This window comes from Bos taurus, chromosome X (assembly GCF_002263795.3).
Source record: "Bos taurus isolate L1 Dominette 01449 registration number 42190680 breed Hereford chromosome X, ARS-UCD2.0, whole genome shotgun sequence".
NCBI lineage: Eukaryota > Metazoa > Chordata > Mammalia > Artiodactyla > Bovidae > Bos > Bos taurus.
Genome location: NC_037357.1, coordinates 110,902,926 through 110,923,796, shown reverse-complemented (window position 1 = coordinate 110,923,796; position 20,871 = coordinate 110,902,926). Strand labels below are relative to the sequence as shown.

At 38.3% G+C, this 20,871-nt stretch overlaps 1 protein-coding gene across 10 annotated transcripts in view; it reads right to left on the bottom strand.

The window, feature by feature from the left end:
* The window catches only part of DMD (dystrophin), a 2,236,915-nt gene that overhangs the window by 1,380,965 nt on the left and 835,079 nt on the right, over nucleotides 1–20,871 (bottom strand). For all 10 annotated transcript variants that reach the window (XM_024988361.2, XM_024988358.2, XM_024988360.2 and 7 more), the window contains one exon: nucleotides 930–1,091. In XM_024988361.2, the coding sequence (XP_024844129.1) occupies nucleotides 930–1,091 (162 nt within the window). The remainder of the gene's footprint in view (nucleotides 1–929; nucleotides 1,092–20,871) is intronic.

The window sequence follows — 20,871 nt, the reverse complement described above, 5'->3', positions numbered from 1 at the left end:
ACATTCATGTATCTCCACCAATTAGTGGGGAGAGGGCCTTGTGGATGGACAGATAACCTTCTAATGCTCCTCACATTATAATGTATCAGTCTGAGTTATCCCTGTGTATTGGGTTCCTAAAATATATATATGATATGAAAATTAGCTATGTAACCTTACTATCAGAAAACTCTAAAGACATTTATATAAATAATACTTATGATATTTTACAAACAAGCAAATGTTATTTAAAAATAGAAATACAGCATTACCGTCCAAGTTGAAAATTAATATGAATATACCCTAACTTTACTCAGTATAAATTTGACTTGGATTTATTTTCATTACTATTTTAACTCTGATTCTAGAAAAATTAGTTTAATACATTTCATAATTCAGATTAAATAGTGCTGAATATATCATATGTGAGTATGAATATATCATATGTGAGTATGAGTATAGAGAATATTAGTATTAGTAATAAAATGTAAATTTATATCTCTAATTCCTTGTTATTAACTACTTATAATACATTAAATGTAGAATATAGGTTATATGAATTCTGATTCCAGGATAATAAAGGCGAGTTGATAAGAAAATATTTGTGGCTGCATTTTTAATAGCACCACCAAAAATATTTTCTTTATAATTTACATTCCTATGGTTTCCCTCCAGCTAAAGTATAGATCAAAAATAGTAATAAATAGCAGACTTCAGTGTGATACTGCCCCAGTCTTTTAAGTGTCTATTTCAAGTTCCTCCATTGCATACATTCGAAAATAAATCTTAGAGTACTAATCTAGAGCTCTTTCCCCCCTTATCTCCAAACAGTCAAATCCATCGATCAAATAACACTCTGTGCAACTAGATGAATAAATTTTAAGTTAAAATTCACCACTGTCTTAGTCAGATAATAAAAACCAAAGAAGCTCATCCCAGGTTCTACTTGCCTGGGCTTCCTGAGGCATCTGAGCGGCGTCCACTTTGTCAGCGATATAAGCTGCCAACTGCTTGTCAATTGATGAGAGGGATTCCTGAATTAACTGTAAGGATTTTTCAATCTCCTGGGCAGACTGGATACTCTGTTCAAGCAACTTTTGCCTCCTCACAGCCTAAAGAAAGAAAGGAAAAAAAAAAAAAAAAGAATCAGTCCAATGTTTACTGGTGATAGTTTTTCTGCATTCCAGCTGCAAACCAAAAGAAGATTCTAGATTCTCTCTCATCACCTTTTTGTAAGATAGATTTCGCAGCTTCCTGCCACTCATTCAGCTCTACTTAAAAAAAAAATGAAAATAAGAATAAGAAAAAAAGAGCATACAAAACTACATCAGGAATCTCTGCAGGACAAAAATCACAGTATTATGTACATCAAGGAAAGAGGCTTGGAAAAACATTAGTGAAGTCATCTCCGTCATTGCAATCTGTCGTTCTCAGGCCGAATGCTCCTCCTGATCTCATTATATAGTTCAAGAGATTTGGTTTACTTAGAATAGGGTCATCGTCATCACAATCCAATTCAAGATAGATAATCCACTTCCACCAGTGAGACACATATACAATCTGTTCAGAATCAGCTCCTTTTCAAAAAGGGAATTTTAGAGAAACATTTGGTTATGGATTTATTTTGAATACTATTTCAACCAACTATGCATGGTATTTTTTCCCTCCTCTTCCTTTCACAATTTGGATTATGGAAATTGCTTGTGCAATTGGATTTGTGTTACTGCTAAAGTAGAACAAATAATAAGTAACCCTAATATAGCTGCAATTAATCTTGATTGTTACTATAAGTATGATTAGGATAATTTAACACTTTTTAAGTATAAATAGCATGTGGAACAGATTGCAGAGTCTCCCTTCAAGGATCTGTTCACCTTTAAAAGAGTAGATATAAAAGAAATGGGACAGGTAACTTACTGAGAATTCCTTAAATTATGCATCATAATCAAGAATTTTTCCTTATTATACAATATGAAGGCATGATTATCTGATACAAAAGAACCATCCTTCCCAATGACCATGATCAAAGTTTTAAAAATAATCCTGCTTTTTTATATTACATACAGAATATTAGATATGACATAAAGAATATAAACGTTGGCTCTTTGAAAGATACTACAGATATCAATGTCCTTTAATGAAGCCAACTTGGAATATAGCATTACTCAAGTAAGAACAAAGCTAAAGGCATCTGGACCAAAGGAAAAGGAGCTGAAAGATGTGTGATGCTAAAGGAGCAAGGAAGGTCTTCTGGGTATTTCTACCTACACCATAAATCTTCAGGATTCTGTCTGAGGCTTTTCTTTCTTAACATTCTACCCATACCCTCAAATACAATTACACCTCATAAGCTCACAATTCTTAACTCTGTATCTCCAGTGCAGATTCCCCGCTTGTTCTCTACACTTGCATATGTATTCTCCTACTTGACATTTCCACCTGGGTATCCCACAGCCATCAAAACAACAACAGCACTAAATATGGATCCACTCTCGGACCTCCCCAACTTGCTTTTCCTCTTTCTGTGTATTCTTTTTTCCTGTCTCAGTGTTTTATAGTCATGGCCTTTATTAGCCATTATTTTGGATATTTCCTCTTCTTCTATTATATCCTTCACCATTTTGCAATTAATGAGCCCATCAGTCACCAATCCCTTCTTCTACCTTCTAGTATTTCTTGATTCCATCCTTTTCTCCCTCATTTCAACACCATTACCCTACTTGAGGTCATCAGCATGCATTTCTTGCCTCAAACATGGTTACAGGACTCTTGGCTGGTATCCTGCCATGATACTACTCATCTACGAAGCAGATACAGTATCTTATTTGTAAAGCAACGTAATAATTATCTCCTTCAATCATCCAGTGATTCCTTATTTTCCTTAGGATATAAGTGGTAGTTTTTAATATGGCTCAAAAGTTTTTTCATAGTCCCCGTGGTATCTTCTACTACTTGCAGAAGCTATAGAGATATGTTATGTTTTATTTCCCAGCATACACTCTATCCCTCTTTATACTTGGTTTTAAACATGCTGTTTCATTTTCCTAGAACAATCCCATGACCAACTTCCTTTTCCTGAGTAAACTGTATTCATCCTTTGAGTCCTACCTTGGAAATGTGGACATCTCTCTCTCCAGGTAGCTGACCCTAAAACCCTATGTTCTCTCTTGCCCTTTTATTTCTGTCTTAGCATGTATAACATCACATTGGAATTTCCCATTAACTGCCTCTACTGTAGACTATAAGCTCTAATGAGGTTAGAGATTATGGTTGTCTTGTCCATCGCTCAATATTTGTTCTGAGAAAAAAAGGCCAATAGTTTTATGACGGGATGAATGGTATTTGTGGAGAAAACAGAGAAAAGTTCAAGTAATCTAAGACCAAAACATTGGATTCACAGAAGAAATTGAAAAAAAAAAAAGTTCACCAACACTTGGAGATATATCTTTTGGAGAACAGATCTTTGTTACTTTTATTATTATTAAATGTGTCAGAATAGGATAGAGCATTATTTGGGGCAACTTTAATCTATTTCTATTAAAAAATACTTGACCAAAGTCAGTGACCAAGACCTTTTCCTGTATTCTGACTCAAATACAGTTATTTTTTCTTCAGGCAAAATTTCAACTAAAGTTGCCTCACATAATCATTCAGATAACTGTGCTCATGGCTATAATCAGAGCTCTCTGTATTACAGATGAGAATGTCTGTAGCCTTCTGAGAGCTACTCCTGAGAAATGAATCTCTAATGATAAAACTTCTCTATTGTGACAGGTGGCTGGAGAAACTTTCCAACCAGAGCAAGTTGCAATTGCCGACTCTGGCATTGTGTAAATCCAGTCCTTTATCTGGCTAAGGGCAAAAACAGCTTACTTTCCTGTGCACATCTGTAGAATACTAATATAACTGAATAGGATACAATATAGCATAATGTTAAATCACATATCTAGCCTCAAAATTATTTTTAGAAATCTAACTTTTTCTATTCATGAAATTCTACTGGTTGAAAGAAATGAAATGGCCTACAAGATGATGGCAGAGTTGATCTCAGGTGGTTTGTCTCTTTGCCTGGCCTGGCAGTCAATAAGAGAGAGTGATTCACAGAGATCCTTTGATTATCCCAGGGAGTGAAAAGACCTGATGTCAATCCAAGCCTGCAGAATTCTTTGAACTAGTCATGGCACAGGCAGTCTTCTATTTCTAAATATCTTGTTAGGCCAACCCTTATAGGAGGCCAGGCCTGTGAATTTTCAAGGATTCTCGGCGCACTCAACCTGTGCTGTTTCAATGAATGGAACTGGGAGGACGCCGTAACCCATAACCATATTTTTGTTTTTGTTCCAGAATACTGCTCAACTGCTGTTTTAAAATGGTATTTCATGCCTTTTGCTACTCCACTCAGCCATAAGCAGAATCGTATAGCTAGGCAAAAACAGCAAATATGAGGGGTGTTAGAAAACCATTAAAAGACTGGCAATCAACAACAAAAACAGAAAAGTCGAAAATTGAATCCTAGTAATGGTTACCAAGAAAAGACATAGTGAAAACATGTTTAATTTGGTTTTCAGAGAAAATTCAAAGAAAACTAAATAAAACCAACATACATGAAAATAAAATATTCTTATTTCCCCCAAAGTGCTATGCAATATAAAATTAAGAGGTTAATGGTTTCTGTTGGCAATGCAAAGTTGTCTCCACAGTGAATTGATCGTCCCTCACATTCCTTTTCAAAATAACAGATTAACCCTTGTGCCCCAATATTCACTTCAATCAGAGTGTAGCATGCCTAAGAAACTGTGGAAGAATGCATTTTTCATTCTGAAGAATATATTTTTCATGAGAAATAAAAACTGAGAATTTGCACCAAAGCACATACATTTAAAATATGAATGTGCTGTGCTCAGTTGTGTCCAACTCTTTGCGGCCCCATGGACTGTAGCCTGCCAGGCTCCTCTGCTCATAGGATTCTTCAGGCAAGAATACTGGAGTGGGTTGCCATGCCCTCCTCCAGGGGATCTTCCCAACCCAGGGATCAAACCTAGATCTCCCACATTGCAGGTAGATTCTTTACTGTCTCAGACACAGGCTTTAAAACAGAGAAAATTTAGACAAGTTATCCCAGTGACTTTATACAAGTCATCATTCACTAAAGGAGGTACTATAATGGTTATACTATAATGGTTTTGAACTGTGGTATTGGAGAAGACTCTTGAGAGTCCCTTGGACTGCAAGGAGATCCAACCAGTCCATTCTGAAGGAGATCAGCCCTGGGATTTCTTTGGAAGGAATGATGCTAAAGCTGAAACTCCAGTACTTTGGCCACCTCATGCGAAGAGTTGACTCATTGGAAAAGACTCTGATGATGGGAGGGATTGGGGGCAGGAGGAGAAGGGGACGACAGAGGATGAGATGGCTGAATGGCATCACTGACTCAATGGACGTGAGTCTGAGTGAACTCCGGGAGTTGGTGATGGACAGGGAGGCCTGGCATGCTGCGATTCATGGGGTCGCAAAGAGTTGGACATGACTGAGCGACTGATCTGATCTGATAATGGTTAAGCTCATTGTAAAATATAATAAATTTTATTTCATTTAAGATGATAGATAAACTCAGGGTTGCAAATGAATTAGGAGTATGGGTGTTTTTCCCATTAAAATGAGACCTGAGGAAATGATCATAAAAATCTATTTATCTTATAGTTAAGCTTTCTGCTGCTGCTAAGTCGCTTCAGTCATGTCCGACTCTGTGTGACCCCATAGATGGCAGCCCACCAGGCTCCCCCGTCCCTGGGATTCTCTAGGCAAGAACATTGGAGTGGGTTGCCATTTCCTTCTCCAATGCATGAAAGTGAAAAGTGAAAGTGAAGTCACTGAGTCGTGTCCGACTCCTAGCGACCCCATGGACTGCAGCCTACCAGGCTCCTCCATCCATGGGATTTTCCAGGCAAGAGTACTGGAGTGAGGTGCCATTGACTTCTCCGGTTAAGCTTTCTAGCCAGCAGCAAATATCAAGCACGGAATATTTTGAAGAATGAAACTATACATATACTCTCTCACTATGAGGAGACTGGAACCAAACTAGAAAAAAATCTAGTAGAATGCAACAATACAACAATGCAACGGAGAAAATCAAATCTACATTCTTGAGTTAAAGAATGTCAGAAAAGTGCTTTTGTCCAAAATTCCCCATCCTACTTTGACTGCAAATCCCTTCTGGGTGACATACTTCACAAATTTTTATATACATATATATGTATATGTGTGTGTGTATATATATATATATATATATATATATATATAAACAAAAATCACTAAAATACATAGTCCTGAGAATGGTAATTCACAATAGCGCACTAGATAATTTAAGGTCATAAAAATAACTTTTTCCCAATATCTGTGGGATCTACGAATGGGAATGGGAGAAACTGTCAGTATTTTGCTTTTTTTGAAAGAAAAGTGGGGAAATAGGATTTTGATGCCTGTATATGATTGTGGGAAACCCACTCTTGAAGGAGGTTTTCATGAGGAAAACCTTGTGCTGGGTACCAGAGTAAAAGGGATCTTATGAACAGGCAGCATGAGTGTGGAAAAGATGTACTTTGAATTCTTGGCATCTTTCATGAACTTTTGTTTCTTTCCAATGATGTACTAAATATTCCTTGGTTGCCTACTATCTGCCAGGCATCAGAGAGCTCTCAGTTATTCTTTTTAAACTACTCAACAGATTCAGGCTTAACATTGAAAACTTGACCCTTTCAAGTGGGCTAGGATGCTGAAAGATATCTGGCTTCTCAGAAGTTTGGAGTAGGGATCTCCAAAAGAATTATAGGTTCTCGCCTGTTCTGGTTCAATTCGCAAAGAAAACATCAGACTCTTAGTTCAGACAAATTAATAGATATATTTCTAGTAAATAAAGAAAGAAGAATAGATGTCAGATGGCTGATTTTACAAAAAAAATATAGCATGGTTTATGATCATCATGCAGTAAATGATAAACTTATTCATTTTACTTATTTTTTTACTCTTATACTTATCAATTGGAGAAGGCAATGACACCCTACTCCAGTACTCTTGCCTGGAAAATCCCATAAGAGGAGCCTGGTAGGCTGCAGTCCATGGGGTCGCAAAGAGTCAGACACGACTGAGCAACTTCACTTTCACTTTTCACTTTATGCATTGGAGAAGGAAATGGCAACCCACTCCAGCGTTCTTGCCTGGAGAATCCCAGGGATGGGGGAGCCTGGTGGGTTGCCATTTATGGGGTCGCACAGAGTCGGACACGACTGAAGCGACTTAGCAGCAAACTTATCAATGAGAGCTGGATGTGCCAAACATTTGATTTTCAGCATTTTGTTTTCCCTAAGTAGTGAAACATTTTAGCCAATGTTAAAGCTAAACCTCATTTCTCTGAATGATGTTTGTAGCAGAGGAACTAAACCCAAAACAAACATCTATGTCCCAAATTCTGATGCAAATAAAGGAAAGCAATCCTTGAAGTTTTGGCTTGAGGGAGAGCATTAATTGCCACCTTGAATGGTGCTACCTTGGCCAGTGTAAAACAATAGGGATTAACTAAAGAGATGTGCTAAAATCAAATCCTAAACTCCTGGCTCTTCGGGAATTAATGTGGAGACCCAAGAGGGCACTAATCTACATTATTTAGCAGCTGCACCACACTGCACAGACTGTCCTGATCAAGTTCTAGCTTCTGGAGTTTCAACTTCAATAGGCCTGGTAATTAATGCAACTGCTTCCTTGTCATCTATGAAGAGGTTGTAATGTGTTCAAATGCCAAGTAGTCATACTCAGTCTGTCATATTTGGAGCAACAGGGATGGACCTAGGGATGACCAAAGTAAGTCAGAAAGACAAATATTAAGATATCACTTACACGTGGAATCTAAAATATGACACAAATGAATCTATTTATAAAACAGAAACAGACTCACAGACATAGAAAACTTATGGTTATGAAAAGAGAAAGAGGGTGGGGGAGGGACAAACTAGGAGTTTGGGATGAGCAGACGCGAACTACTATATATAAAATATATAAACAACATGGTCCTACTGTAACTATATTCAACATCCTGGAACTATACTCAATATCCTTTAACAAACCAGAATGTAGAAGAATATGTACGTGTGTGTGCGTGTCACTTTGCTGTCCACTAGAAACTAACACACCATTGTAAATCAACTGTACTTAATTAGAAAAAAAATATTCAATTTTACATTGTTGTGTTTGAGAGCAATTTTGATTAGCTGTTTCCTCATGTCCTGACTCTGATTTAACTTGAGTTCTTCTGAAGCTGTGCTGTTACATCATGAACACAGTGGCCTCTGTTATTTCACATTTTTGGCTACTGCCTTCAATTGAAAACAGTAAGTGCTAAGTTTATCTCATTCTAAGAGATGGGAATAAGATTTACCTCAAAAGGGTTCACAAAAGAGGTCAAAAATTGACATTTCCTTCATTACTCCACCAATCTCATGTATTCTAAAGTTGTCTGAAAATTTAGGAAAGAATCAGAGTCACATTGAATCCATGGCCCAGGAGGAGAGTGTGATGGCTCCTGTTTACTCCTCAGGGAGACAAAAACACTGGTACTTCACCCCTCTGCCCCAAACAAATGAGGGTAGCTCCAAGCCCACCATTTATAGAGCCTGGGAGCACAAAGCAGATGGGATGGCTTCTAACTACCAACTTGTACTGTGCTTAAGTAGCTGAATGCTTTTTGTTTGCTTCCTGTGACTACTGAGGTGTTAAAAACTGATCTGAAATGGTGACATAGTAAAGAGAGGAGGCATCTTGTACTTCCCAATGCTTGGTGTGGCAAAAGCATTTTTGTAGGTCAAGTGGAAACCAAAGGAGGCAGCTATGGTTTAGCTGTCTAACAGGAGCATTGCGTATGGAGCACGAGTACTCTAGGATGAGATGCCTGAAGACATGTTTACACAGTGTACTTTTTCTAGTTAAAGAAATGGGAAGACAGAAGACCTCCTGTAAGACCTCTTAAGAGCCCCCACTTATACCCCAAAGAAAGCAAGCGTTTGTGTCCTTATTACATATAACACATGAGCACCATAAGATGCTACTTAAGAGGAGATATATACCCACTTTCTTTCTTTCCTACTTCTCAGGCCAGTGGAGAATAATGTCACCCAGGTGGGGTAAGGGAAGCTGGTGAAACTGATCATTCTTCCCTGCCAGGGCACATCACTTCAGCATGGTTTAAACTGGCACTGCAAACAGAACATTAAATATGAGACTGAAATTTTAAGCTGAACTAAACTTAATTTAACCTTATTTTTTCATATCCTAGAGACCAAATAGCAATTGAATCTATTCAGATGCCACTAAGAAAAATGAATCAGCCATCTGCTTGAAGCAAAACCATTCCATGTTTGTGTTCTATCTGGTTCAAACTATGCAGCAAACTACTGACACCGTCCATAAATTCAGCACTTGATAAACTGAGATAGAGGCAGAGGGAAAAGACGACTATGAGGGACAGTGAGAATGTGGCTTAGGGCAGGACAGGAAATGGTTTACAGACGACATGGAGACACCAATAATGAAGGGCCTAGGAACTCTATTTGAAACACTGAGAAGTATAGTGATACAGCATAATTAGAAGACTTATAAAGACATGTAAGGCTTTTTTTTTTTTACTTTAATAAATTTTTTTTCTTTTTTTTCTTTTATTTTATTTTTAAACTTTACATAATTGTATTAGTTTTGCCAAATATCAAAATGAATCCGCCACAGGTATACACGTGTTCCCCATCCTGAACCCTCCTCCCTCCTCCCTCCCCATACCATCCCTCTGGGTTGTCCCAGTGCACTAGCCCCAAGCATCCAGTATCGTGCATCGAGGCTTTGTCTTATACAACAGTTAGCAAACGACACGTGTTCTGAATTCATCTACTGATGTTCCAGTTGTGGACCACTGCTACTACCAAATGCAACACTTGGCAGGAGAACATCGTCAAAGAAGTTCAAAGGTGAGGAATACCCTGGATCTTACTGTACACTTGGACTTCTTTGGGATTGAGGATAGCTGATCATTTCATTACTTGTCATTCAAAAGGTCCATCTAGTCAAAGCTATGGTTTTTCCAGTAGTCATGTATGAATGTGAGAGTTGGGCCATAAAGAAAGCTGAGCACCAAAGAATTGATGCTTTTGAACTGTGGTGTTGGAGAAGACTCTTGAGAGTCCCTTGGACTGCAAGGAGATCCAACCAGTCCATCCCAAAGGAAATCAGTCCTGGATATTCATTGGAAGGACTGATGCTGAAGCAGAAACTCCAATACTTTGGCCACCTGAGGTGAAGAACTGACTCACTTGAAAAGACCCTCATGCTGGGAAAGATTGAAGGCAAGAGAAGGGGACGACAGAGGATGAGATGGTTGGATGGCATCACCAACTCAATGGACATGAGTTTGAGTAAACTCCAGGAGTTGGCGATGGACAGGGAGGCCTGGTGTGCTGCAGTCCATGGGGTCGCAAAGAGTCGGACACGATTGAGCCACTGAACTGAACTGATGGTAGAAGAAAAATGACTGGTCCCCAACAAGTTGAATATAACATTTCTAGATGGTTATGTCTGCTTTTAGCAGGCTGAGGTATATTTTTCAAGAAGAATCAAGCTACTATTTTGCAAAAGGAACTAAATGGAGATAAAGAGAAAAGCAGAGGGAGAAGATAATTTATAGCAGGGAGAGAATTTACAATTGCTTAAATCCCAGTAACCATCAAAAGCTTCACTTTGTTGCTTTTCCTTGTTTTCAAATTAGTCTGTCCTACTTTTCCCTAAGGAAACAAGTGCCTACACAGTGTTCCTTGGACAAGAGAGCTCAAATAAATAAAAACTGTTGCTTTAACCCACTGTAACTCATAAAGGGTTCTGACATAACTGCTTCTTGTAGCATATTTGTTAATGTGTTTGATAGGCATATAGGTTATAGTAACACAGATGTGCTCATGTGTTTGTATACAGTGTCTTTAAAAATAAAAGAATATTACATTATTTACAAGGGCCTTCTTGATTTATTTTTGCTAATTTCACTTTGTTTAAACTCATTGGACAGAAAAACTCTTAAACCCAAGTGCATGGAGCTAGCTCCTTGTAATTTCCTTTACAGAAAAAGATTATAAACATTAAAACCATTGGTGTGATGGTTAACTGGAACTTCATCTGTTTAAGGTCTTTGCAGGTCACTTAAGTTCTTCTGTGACCTCTGAGGGAAGTATACTTGAAAGTAATGTTTGGGAATCACTTTATCAATGGAACTTGACATCAGATAGCCATGACTTTCAAGTAAAGCATTGATAGAATGGTCAATGAGCTGTACTGTAATATATCTAAAGACATTTCTGGATTTTTGCTGCATCCATTCATCTTCATAGGTAGACAAATGAAATTGGTCTTCTGCCCTGACAAGAACAAACTAATGTATTATTTCAGCTTCAAAAAGAAAGTGATGGAAGTATAATACAGTAAATCTCATAGGCATCTACAGAGTTCTTCTAATCCCAGTCTTTTCAAGATAACTTCAGAAGCTCCCTGGTCAGTAAAGTTTCTCTGGACCAATGACGAGGTGCTCTTGGATTGTACATATACTTATAATATCATTCTCAACTTTAGGCAATTAATAAATATAATTGATACTGCAAAAAAAAAAAAAACCCTAAATATCACAGAAAATTTCTCCTGATATGGAATGGACAGAATCAGAGTCTACAGATTAGTTGGGTGAGGATTAAGACCACAAGTTTAAGTAACACAGAGAGAGTGTGTATAAGAATAAAAATCCCAAACTTGCGGTAAAATCAAGTTATAGAACAAAACAATGAGTGGAGATCAGAAACAAAAGTAGGAATGGAGCCACTACAAAACTTAGTTGATTTCTGGCAACTGCTTCTGCTGCTGGCCCAAAAAGCTACAAATGCAGTGACTCTTCCGTATTGCACATATAAGGTGCAGGGAGGCAAGGAGTCCCAAGTAGAAAACCTGTAGGTTGTGCTTGCAAGCTGAAGTGGAGAGGTAATTACCCCAGTGGAGAAAGCCTCTAGAGAGCCAGAGTCTATTGAGACCATTTCATACAGACTGAAAATTGTGTCAACTTTTTATTGGCCTGTAAATGAACTGGCTGTGATGGCCCTTGGACACAGTCATGTGACAGCAGCCTCAGCATGGGAGATATCTTGAAGGTAGTCAAAATCTCCACTCAGGAATTCAGACTCTCAGGTTAAAGCCTACACACAGTGTTTCTGGTCTCTGGGACTTCAATTGATGTGTGGGAAATTGGTCCATCACAGTCTTGTCTACAGAGTGACTAAGGATGGCTATAAGGTTTGGCTATTAATAAAACAGTTTTCAGCCTTCGGGCAGGTAGTCTCAAATAGAGCTTCAATAACCACAATGGTGCTTTTCTGATATAACTTAGTGATCTCTGTTGGATCTCTTTTACTGTGATGCAGGGCCATCACTGGAGGAGAAATGGCAATCCACTCCAGTATTCTTGTCTGGAGAATTCCATGAACAGAGGAACCTGGTGGGCTACAGTCCATCGGGTTGCAAAGAGTTGGATGTGACTGAGCAACTAACACACACACGCACAGGCCCATCATAGTCAGGAGCCAGTGTTCAGCTTCCCTTGAGACAAAATGCTCTCAACCCTGTTGACCTCTAAGGTCAATCACCAGTGGGGTTAAAATTCTTCTCCAACTGGTGCCAACCAGATGTGGCATCTACAAAACTTGAAAAATATCTCTGTCTCATGGGATGTCTGTGATGACTGATTCTTTTTCATCCTCTCCATATACATGAAGATGAACAATATTTATCACAAACAATTTGATCACAGATACTTCAGATGATCACCATGGTTCTAGAGAATTTGAAGGGGGAGACAGAGTGTGTTTATGGCTACCTGCCACCCTACTTATCCACACAATACTGAAAAACACCTCATGTATAGCTCAGTAAACAGTTGTACTATTGTGCTGGAAGGTTACTCTGAGGCTTTCAGATCTTTTGTTCTTCAAGTAGATAAGATAGAAAAGGCTGCACATTTGTAGCAAGGGACTCCTGCCGGGTCTCTGGCTCTGATATGATTCATTTGGCTGGGTCGTGCACCTTAAACAGCAGGAACAAGATGTAGAAAACAGCTGCTTTTGCTTTTACCTGCCAAATATGCTGGAAACTTATTGAGCGGTAGGCTGGGAGTACAGAAAGAAGACTCGGGTGTGCTGATATGGGCATGGGGAAGAGATAAATACTGGCAAAGTGGTCTATTACACTCAATTCCCTGTTAGAGACCAGGGTCGTCTGTCACTGAGTGCTCTTATGGGATACTAAGCCAGATGAAAAAGACACAAACTGTTTCCCAGCTTCCTCCTCTATCTCCTCCCCTCAGTGGCATTTCCTCATCATCTGTAGGTGAAATCTATTGTGCTGAAGTTGTGTGGGGTGAGAGAGGAGAGACCGGCTCTCAGGTGGTAGGATCTCATTTGGAGGGTTGCTGTATTTGTCTTAAGTCAGATATAGCTGAAAATTTAGTTACAGAACATAGTTACCACAGCCATGGAGAAGGGCCTTGTGCTGTCATACTCAGTTGCGTTCGACTCTTTGTGACATCATGGACTGTAATGTACCAGGCTCCTCTGTCCATGAGATTCTCCAGGCAAGAATACCAGACTGGGTTGCCATTTCCTTCTCCAGGGGATCTTCCTGACCCAGGGATTGAACCCTCTAACCTGTGTTTCCTGTGGCTCCTGCACCAGAAGGTGGATTCTTTTCCAATGGGCCACCTGGTAAACCCCTTCAGAAGGGCTTACTGCCTTTCAAGCTGGTCCCACAGGGAATGTCTGTTCTATCTAGAATGTGGTTTAGGAAGGGAAGAGAGACAGCATATTGGGGAATATATCAATGTGTTTCTATACTGTCAGAAGTTTGGCATGTTTTCCTAGAAAGAGAGCATTCTACTCCAGCAGAGAACTATGGCCTTGAAGGAGAACCACTTTGATCCCTGCTTGTTTTAATTGTTCAGGAAATGAAAATGAATATCATCTCTGGAATAAAGAGATCACTCAGCTCTAATGAGTAGTGGATGAATAGGATAAAGTTAATGGTCCACATTGGGAATGATTCTGAGACATAGGGCCCATTAGCAAAGCGGACTGCCTTGAAACAATTCATGTTCAGCTAAAGGTCAGGACCAGAGTTCCAAATCTGAATAATCATCAGAACCTACAGGAACTTTTCAACATATAGTTCTGAGGCTCCATCAAATTCTACTAAATCAGAAATTCAAAGGGAGTCAGAGGGAATATGTATAGACTAAAGTTCCTATAACCCTTCCATCTGTGTGATTTTGATGACTAGCCAGATTTAAAAAGAATTATCATCAGTGAAATTTGAAAGAAGAGATGTCTTAAGTAAGAATTAAATAATAATAGAGAAATGCAATTAACTGGGCTCACAACAAAGACAAGGGATGGACAGAGTACTATTAGCCAGATCTCAACGCAGATCCAAAAACAACATGAGAGTGGTAAGGCAGAAGCGATAAAGCACTTCTTGAATTTTATGCAATACTTTCAATGGAAACTTCATAATGAATATGTATATTCGATGACTTAAAATGTATTCATGAATTTGTCAAATATTTTGATTCATCATTCCATATATAGACTTCTCTAAGATACTACATTACAATGCAAAGAGAATGTCTTTACTGTTCCTTCTCCCATTTCTTTCTTCAAAAAAATTAAAGCAATTTTTTTACTAGTACTGGATAATTTTACTGCAGATTTGCTTGAATATTAAAGAACAGTTTTGAACATTCAATTTTAAGAATATATGGAGTGGCTTTACAAGAAAATCAGTTTAAAAATAATCTACAGTGGAAAAGTAAGATGGACGAGATGAATTTTTACCTTGAGAATCATATTTTGTGTTATAGGAATTAAATATTAGTTGTAAGTTATGATGGACAGAAGTAAAAGTTATACACAAATCACTTAAAAAAAAAGAGAGAGAGAAACCAGAATTTCAATTAAAATGCACACAGATAACAAAACTAAAAGTAAAACTTCTATCCAAAAATTCATTTCTAAAATGATACTTACCAAACTATGCTTATTTAATCTTTACAAGTGATTAGTTTTTAGGTCCTAATGTCAGATGTTTTTCATTTATATATTAACTTTGTCTTTTGCTATTCTAACTTTAGAGGAAGGAGTTCAACCACTAAATTATAAGAAATGTAAAGACAAGAAACTCCTAAATAAATATTTGTATTCACCCTCAGTTATAAAGATTTTAATGCTCTCCCCAAGCAAAAATAATTTGTGTAGTGTGAATATATAATACATATCAATTTGACACTAAAATGAATGTAAGTATAAATATGTTTAAATATATACATATATAAATATAATACAACTATACATGTGTATGTACATTGGTATATCCCTTTGTGTCTAGAACAAAAATGTTAACATGCTGTATTTGGTATACACACAGAGAAGGAAAATTTAATGACTATCTTATAAAAACATTTCAGAAATGTCAATGCAGATGACCCAGGAAACACTATTTACTGGTAGATCAGATGGTAAAGAATCTGCCTGCAATGCAGGAGATCTGGGCTTGATCCCTGGGTTAGGAAGATCTCCTGGAGAAGGAAATGGTAACCACTCTAGCATTCTTGCCTGGAGAATTCCAAGAACAGAGGAGCCTGGCAGGCTACAATCCATGGGGTCACAAAGAGTCGGACACGACTGAGCAACTAACACACACACAGGGTAAATTATAAAGACATTGATGGGATTACTAATTATAAAATAAAAAATAAATATCCATGATGCTTGATGATTAAAATAAGAATGGAACACATTTATCATTGACCTTTATATAATATTTCAGTTTTTGTATCTAAAAATAGAGGGTAATTAAACTCAAAATGGACATCAACAGATGGTCAACACCAAAATCAGATTGATTATATTCTTTGCAGCCAAAGATGGAGAAGCTCTATACAGTCAGCAAAAACAAGACTGGGAGCTGACTGTGGCTCAGATCATGAACTCTCTATTGCCAAATTCAGACTTAAATTGAAGAAAGTGGGGAAAACCACTAGACCATTCAGGTATGATCTAAATCAAATCCCTTATGATTATACAGTGGAAGTGAGAAATACATTTAAGGGACTAGATATGATAGACAGAGTGCCTGATGAATTATGGACAGAGATTCGTGACATTGTACAGGAGACAGGGATCAAGACCATGCTCATGGAAAAGAAATGCAAGAAAGCAAAATGGCTGTCTGAAGAGGCATTACAAATAGCTGTGAAAAGAAGAGAGTGAAAACCAAAGGAGAAAAGGAAAGATATATAGGCATCTGAATGCAGAGTTCCAAAGAATAGCACGGAGAGATAAGAAAGCCTTCCTCAGCAATCAATGCAAAGAAAGAGAGGAAAACAACAGAATGGGAAAGACTAGAGATCTCTTCAAGAAAATTAGAGATACCAAGGGAACATATCATGCAAAGATGGGCTCAGTAAAGGACAGGAATGGTATGGATCTAACAGAAGCAGATGATATTAAGAAGACGTGGCAAGACTACACAGAAGAACTGTACAAAAGATCTTCACAACCCAGATAATCATCATGGTGTGATCACTCACCTAGAGCCAGACATCCTGGAATGGGAAGCCAAGTGGGCCTTAGAAAGCATCAGTATGAACAAAGCTAGTGGAGGTGATGGAATTCCAGTTGAACTATTTCAAATCCTGAAGGATGATGCTGTGAAAGTGCTGCATTCAATATGCCAGCAAATTTGGAAAACTCAGCAGTGGCTACAGGACTGGAAAAGGTCAGTATTCATTCCAATCCCAAAGAAAGGCAATGCCAAAGAATGCTCAAACTACCGCACAATTGCACTCATCTCACACGCTAGGAAAGTAATGCTCAAAATTCTCCAAGCCAGGCTTCAGCAATACGTGAACCATGAACTTCCCGATGTTCAAGCTGGTTTTAGAAAAGGCAGAGGAACCAGAGATCAAATTGCCAACATCCACTGGATCATGGAAAAAGCAAGAGAGTTCCAGAAAAACATCTATTTCTGCTTTATTGACTATGCCAAAGCCTTTGACTGTGTGGATCACAATAAACTGTGGAACACTCTGAAACAGATGGGAATACCAGACCACCTGACCTGCCTCTTGAGAAACCTGTATACAGATCAGGAAGCAACAGTTAGAACTGGACATGGAACAACAGACTGGTTCCAAATAGGAAAAGGAGTACATCAAGGCTGTATATTGTCACCCTGCTTATTTAACTTATATGCAGAGTACATCATGAGAAATGCTGGGCTGGAAGAAGCACAAGCTGGAATCAAGATTTTGAAGGAGAAATATCAATAACCTCAGATATGCAGATGACACCACCCTTATGGCAGAAAGTGAAGAGGAACTAAAAAGCCTCTTGATGAAAGTGAAAGGAGAGTGAAAAAGTTGGCTTAAAGCTCAACATTCAGAAAACCAAGATCGTGGCATCTGGTTCCATCACTTCATGGGAAATAGATGGGGAAACAGTGGAAACAGTGTCAGACTTTATTTTTCTGGGCTCCAAAATCACTGCAGATGGTGACTGCAGCCATGAAATTAAAAGACGCTTACTCCTTGGAAGGAAAGTTATGACCAACCTAGATAGCATATTCAAAAGCAGAGACATTACTTTGCCAACAAAGGTCCATCTAGTCAAGGCTATGGTTTTTCCAGTGGTCATGTTTGGATGTGAGAGTTGGACTGTGAAGAAAGCTGAGCACCAAAGAACTGATGTTTTTGAACTGTGGTATTGGAGAAGACTCTTGAGAGTCCCTTGGACTGCAAGGAGATCCAACCAGTCCATCCTAAAGGAAATCAGTCCTGGGTGTTCATTGGAAGGACTGATGCTGAAGCTGAAATTCCAGTACTTTGGCCACCTCATGTGAAGAGTTGATTTATTGGAAAAGACCTTGATACTGGGAGGGGTTGGGGGCAGGAGGAGAATGTGGTAACAGAGGATGAGATGGCTGGATGGCATCACCAACTCGATGGACGTGAGTTTGAGTGAACTCCGGGAGCTGGTGATGGACAGGGAGGCCTGGTGTGCTGCGATTCATGGGGTCGCAAAGTGTCAGACATGACTGAGTGACTGAACTGAACTGAAACTCAGAATACAAGATGAATTTTAAAATATTACACTTAAGGATCAAACTAACTCACGTAGCTGATGGCAAGGAAATAAAGATCATCTTTCAGGTTAACAAAAGCATATACAGCAAGAGAGGATTGAGAAGTGGAAAGAAATATGTGACAGAGATTGATAGGTACATACTTCCAGCTGCAAAATAAATGAATCATTGGTATGAAATGTATAGTGTAGGGAACATAGTCAATAACTATGGAGACAAATCATAATTAGACTTATCACAGGGATCATTTTGAAATGTATATATTGAGAGTTTGGGATTAGCAGATGCAATTATATATAAGATGCATAAATAAGAAGGTCCTATTGTATAGCACAAGAAACTATATTCAATATCCTGTAATAAACCATAATGGAAAATAATACATATAAATGGATAACTGAGTCACTACGCTGTACAGTAGAAATTGAACGAATTGTAAATCAACTATACTTCAATACATTTTTAAAGTTATAAAAATCCCTACACAAGAAAATAAATATATAGAAATACTCAATCACTGTGCTGTGTAACAGGAACTAAGACGGTGCTGTAGGTCAATATTACTTCACAAACGAAGAAACTCTTAACAAATGAAATCAGATTTATCGTTACCAGAGGTAGGGGTTTGGGGGAAGGGGAACTGGATAAAGGAAGTCAAAAGGTACAAACTCACAAGTATAAGATAAGTAAGTACCAGGGATGCAATGTAGAATATGATATAGTTAACACTATTTTAAGCTATATATGAAAGCTGTTAAGAGAATAAAGCCTAAGAATTCTCATCGCAAGGAAATGTTTTGGTTTCTTTAATTCTGTATCTATATGAGATGATGGTATGTTGACTAAACATATTATGATTATCATTTCATGATGCAGATAGGTCAAATCATTAGGCTGTGTGCTTTAAACTTACACAGTACCTTGGGTCAATTACATCTCAAAGGTGGTAAAGAACCTGCTTGCCAATATAGAGATGCAGGTCCAATCCCTGGGTCAGGAAGATCCCCTGGAAAAGGAAATGGCAACCCACTCCAGTCTTCTTTCCTGGAGAATCCCTTGGACAGAGGAGCTGGCGGGCTACAGTCCATAGGGTTGCAAAGAGTTGGACACGACTGAAGTGACTTAGCGTGCATGCAAAGCTAGAAGAAAAACAGGATTCAAATGAACAGCCATCTGAAGAGATGTATCCGTGATGACTGGAAGGGTCCCCGGCACAGAACCTTCTGCCTCTGTGGAGGTGGAGGATGTCACCCTTGTGGTGTTAATATATTCACCAACCTGGAAGCTTTCTGAACTCCACATTATTACGATTTTTAATGGAGGTTTTATCCCATATGTGTGATCAATTATCAACTCCATTTCCAGTCCCTCTCCCCTCTCCAGAGAATGGGGGCTATGGTGGCAAAAATATCCAAGCTTCTAATCTTGGTTTGGTCTCTCTATTGACCAGCCCCCATTTAGGAGCCCACCAAGAACCTCATTAGAAGAAAAGATATTCCTATTACCCAGTAAATTCCAAGGAGTTTAGTGTCAGATGCTCCTATCACTCAGGAAATTACAAAGGTCCTGTGAGCTCTGTGTCAGGAACTGAGGTCGATGCTGGATGCTGGGGGCTGGTGCACTGGGACGACCCAGAGGGATGGTATGGGGAGGGAGGAGGGTTCAGGATGGGGAACACATGTATACCTGTGGCGGATTCATTTCAATTAAAAAAAAAAAAAGAACAAAGGATGCTGCTGCTATCCCTATTTACAAGGATTTTAGGAGCTATGTGCCAAGAGTCAGGGCAGAGACAAATATAAACATGTTTCTTATGTTACAAAAGAAGGTACAGCAGATAGAAGAGAAAAATTATTTTCTAATTAAAAAAATAAAAATGAAACATACTATCTTGTCTAGTTTTTTTAAAGAAAGCTGGGCTACTGGGTTTATTATCTGTGTGTAAATGTTACACAGGCCAGTTTTTTTCTTCAAAATGTAATCACTCTTATCCAATCATTCAATTAAAATTATTATGAGAGCAAGTTGTATAGTCTACCACTCAGCTCAAAATTAAAGTCACCTTGAACACAGATACTTGGCATAACAGTCTGCTTGCAGTGCACTTTTTTACATAAAGATAATAGTTTCAACACAGAGCATTTAATCCAGGAAACTCAAAATTTAAGATGCCCAATATCCTTTCTTCCAAAGTAAGGAAAGAAAGTGTAAAATTTAAAAGATGAAAAATGTAATACTAAAAACTATATCCATTGCTAACACTCAAAAAATTAGATTAAAATTCTACCTTTCAAAATACTAAAGCAGTTATCGTTTGTTGATCATCTTCACTGAAATCTTCTTAAATGATAATGTTCTGTAGAAATGAGCCTGAGTTCTGTAACTCCTGCATAAATTCAAAAGCAATTTAGGTGTAAAATTAACCAAATATATAAAACTGGGGCTGGGATCATGGGCTGGCAGCCTGTGCAGTCGTGTTGTACTCCATGCTTATAAGGTCTCAAGCTTGGTTTCATGCTCTGCTGTCACTCTCTTTAAATTCTAAGTTTTTGAACAAGGAGCCTGCATTTCCTCCTGTATTGACCCTAAAGTTAGGTAGCTGATCCTGATTACAATAATTTGGGGAAAATGTCCAATAGC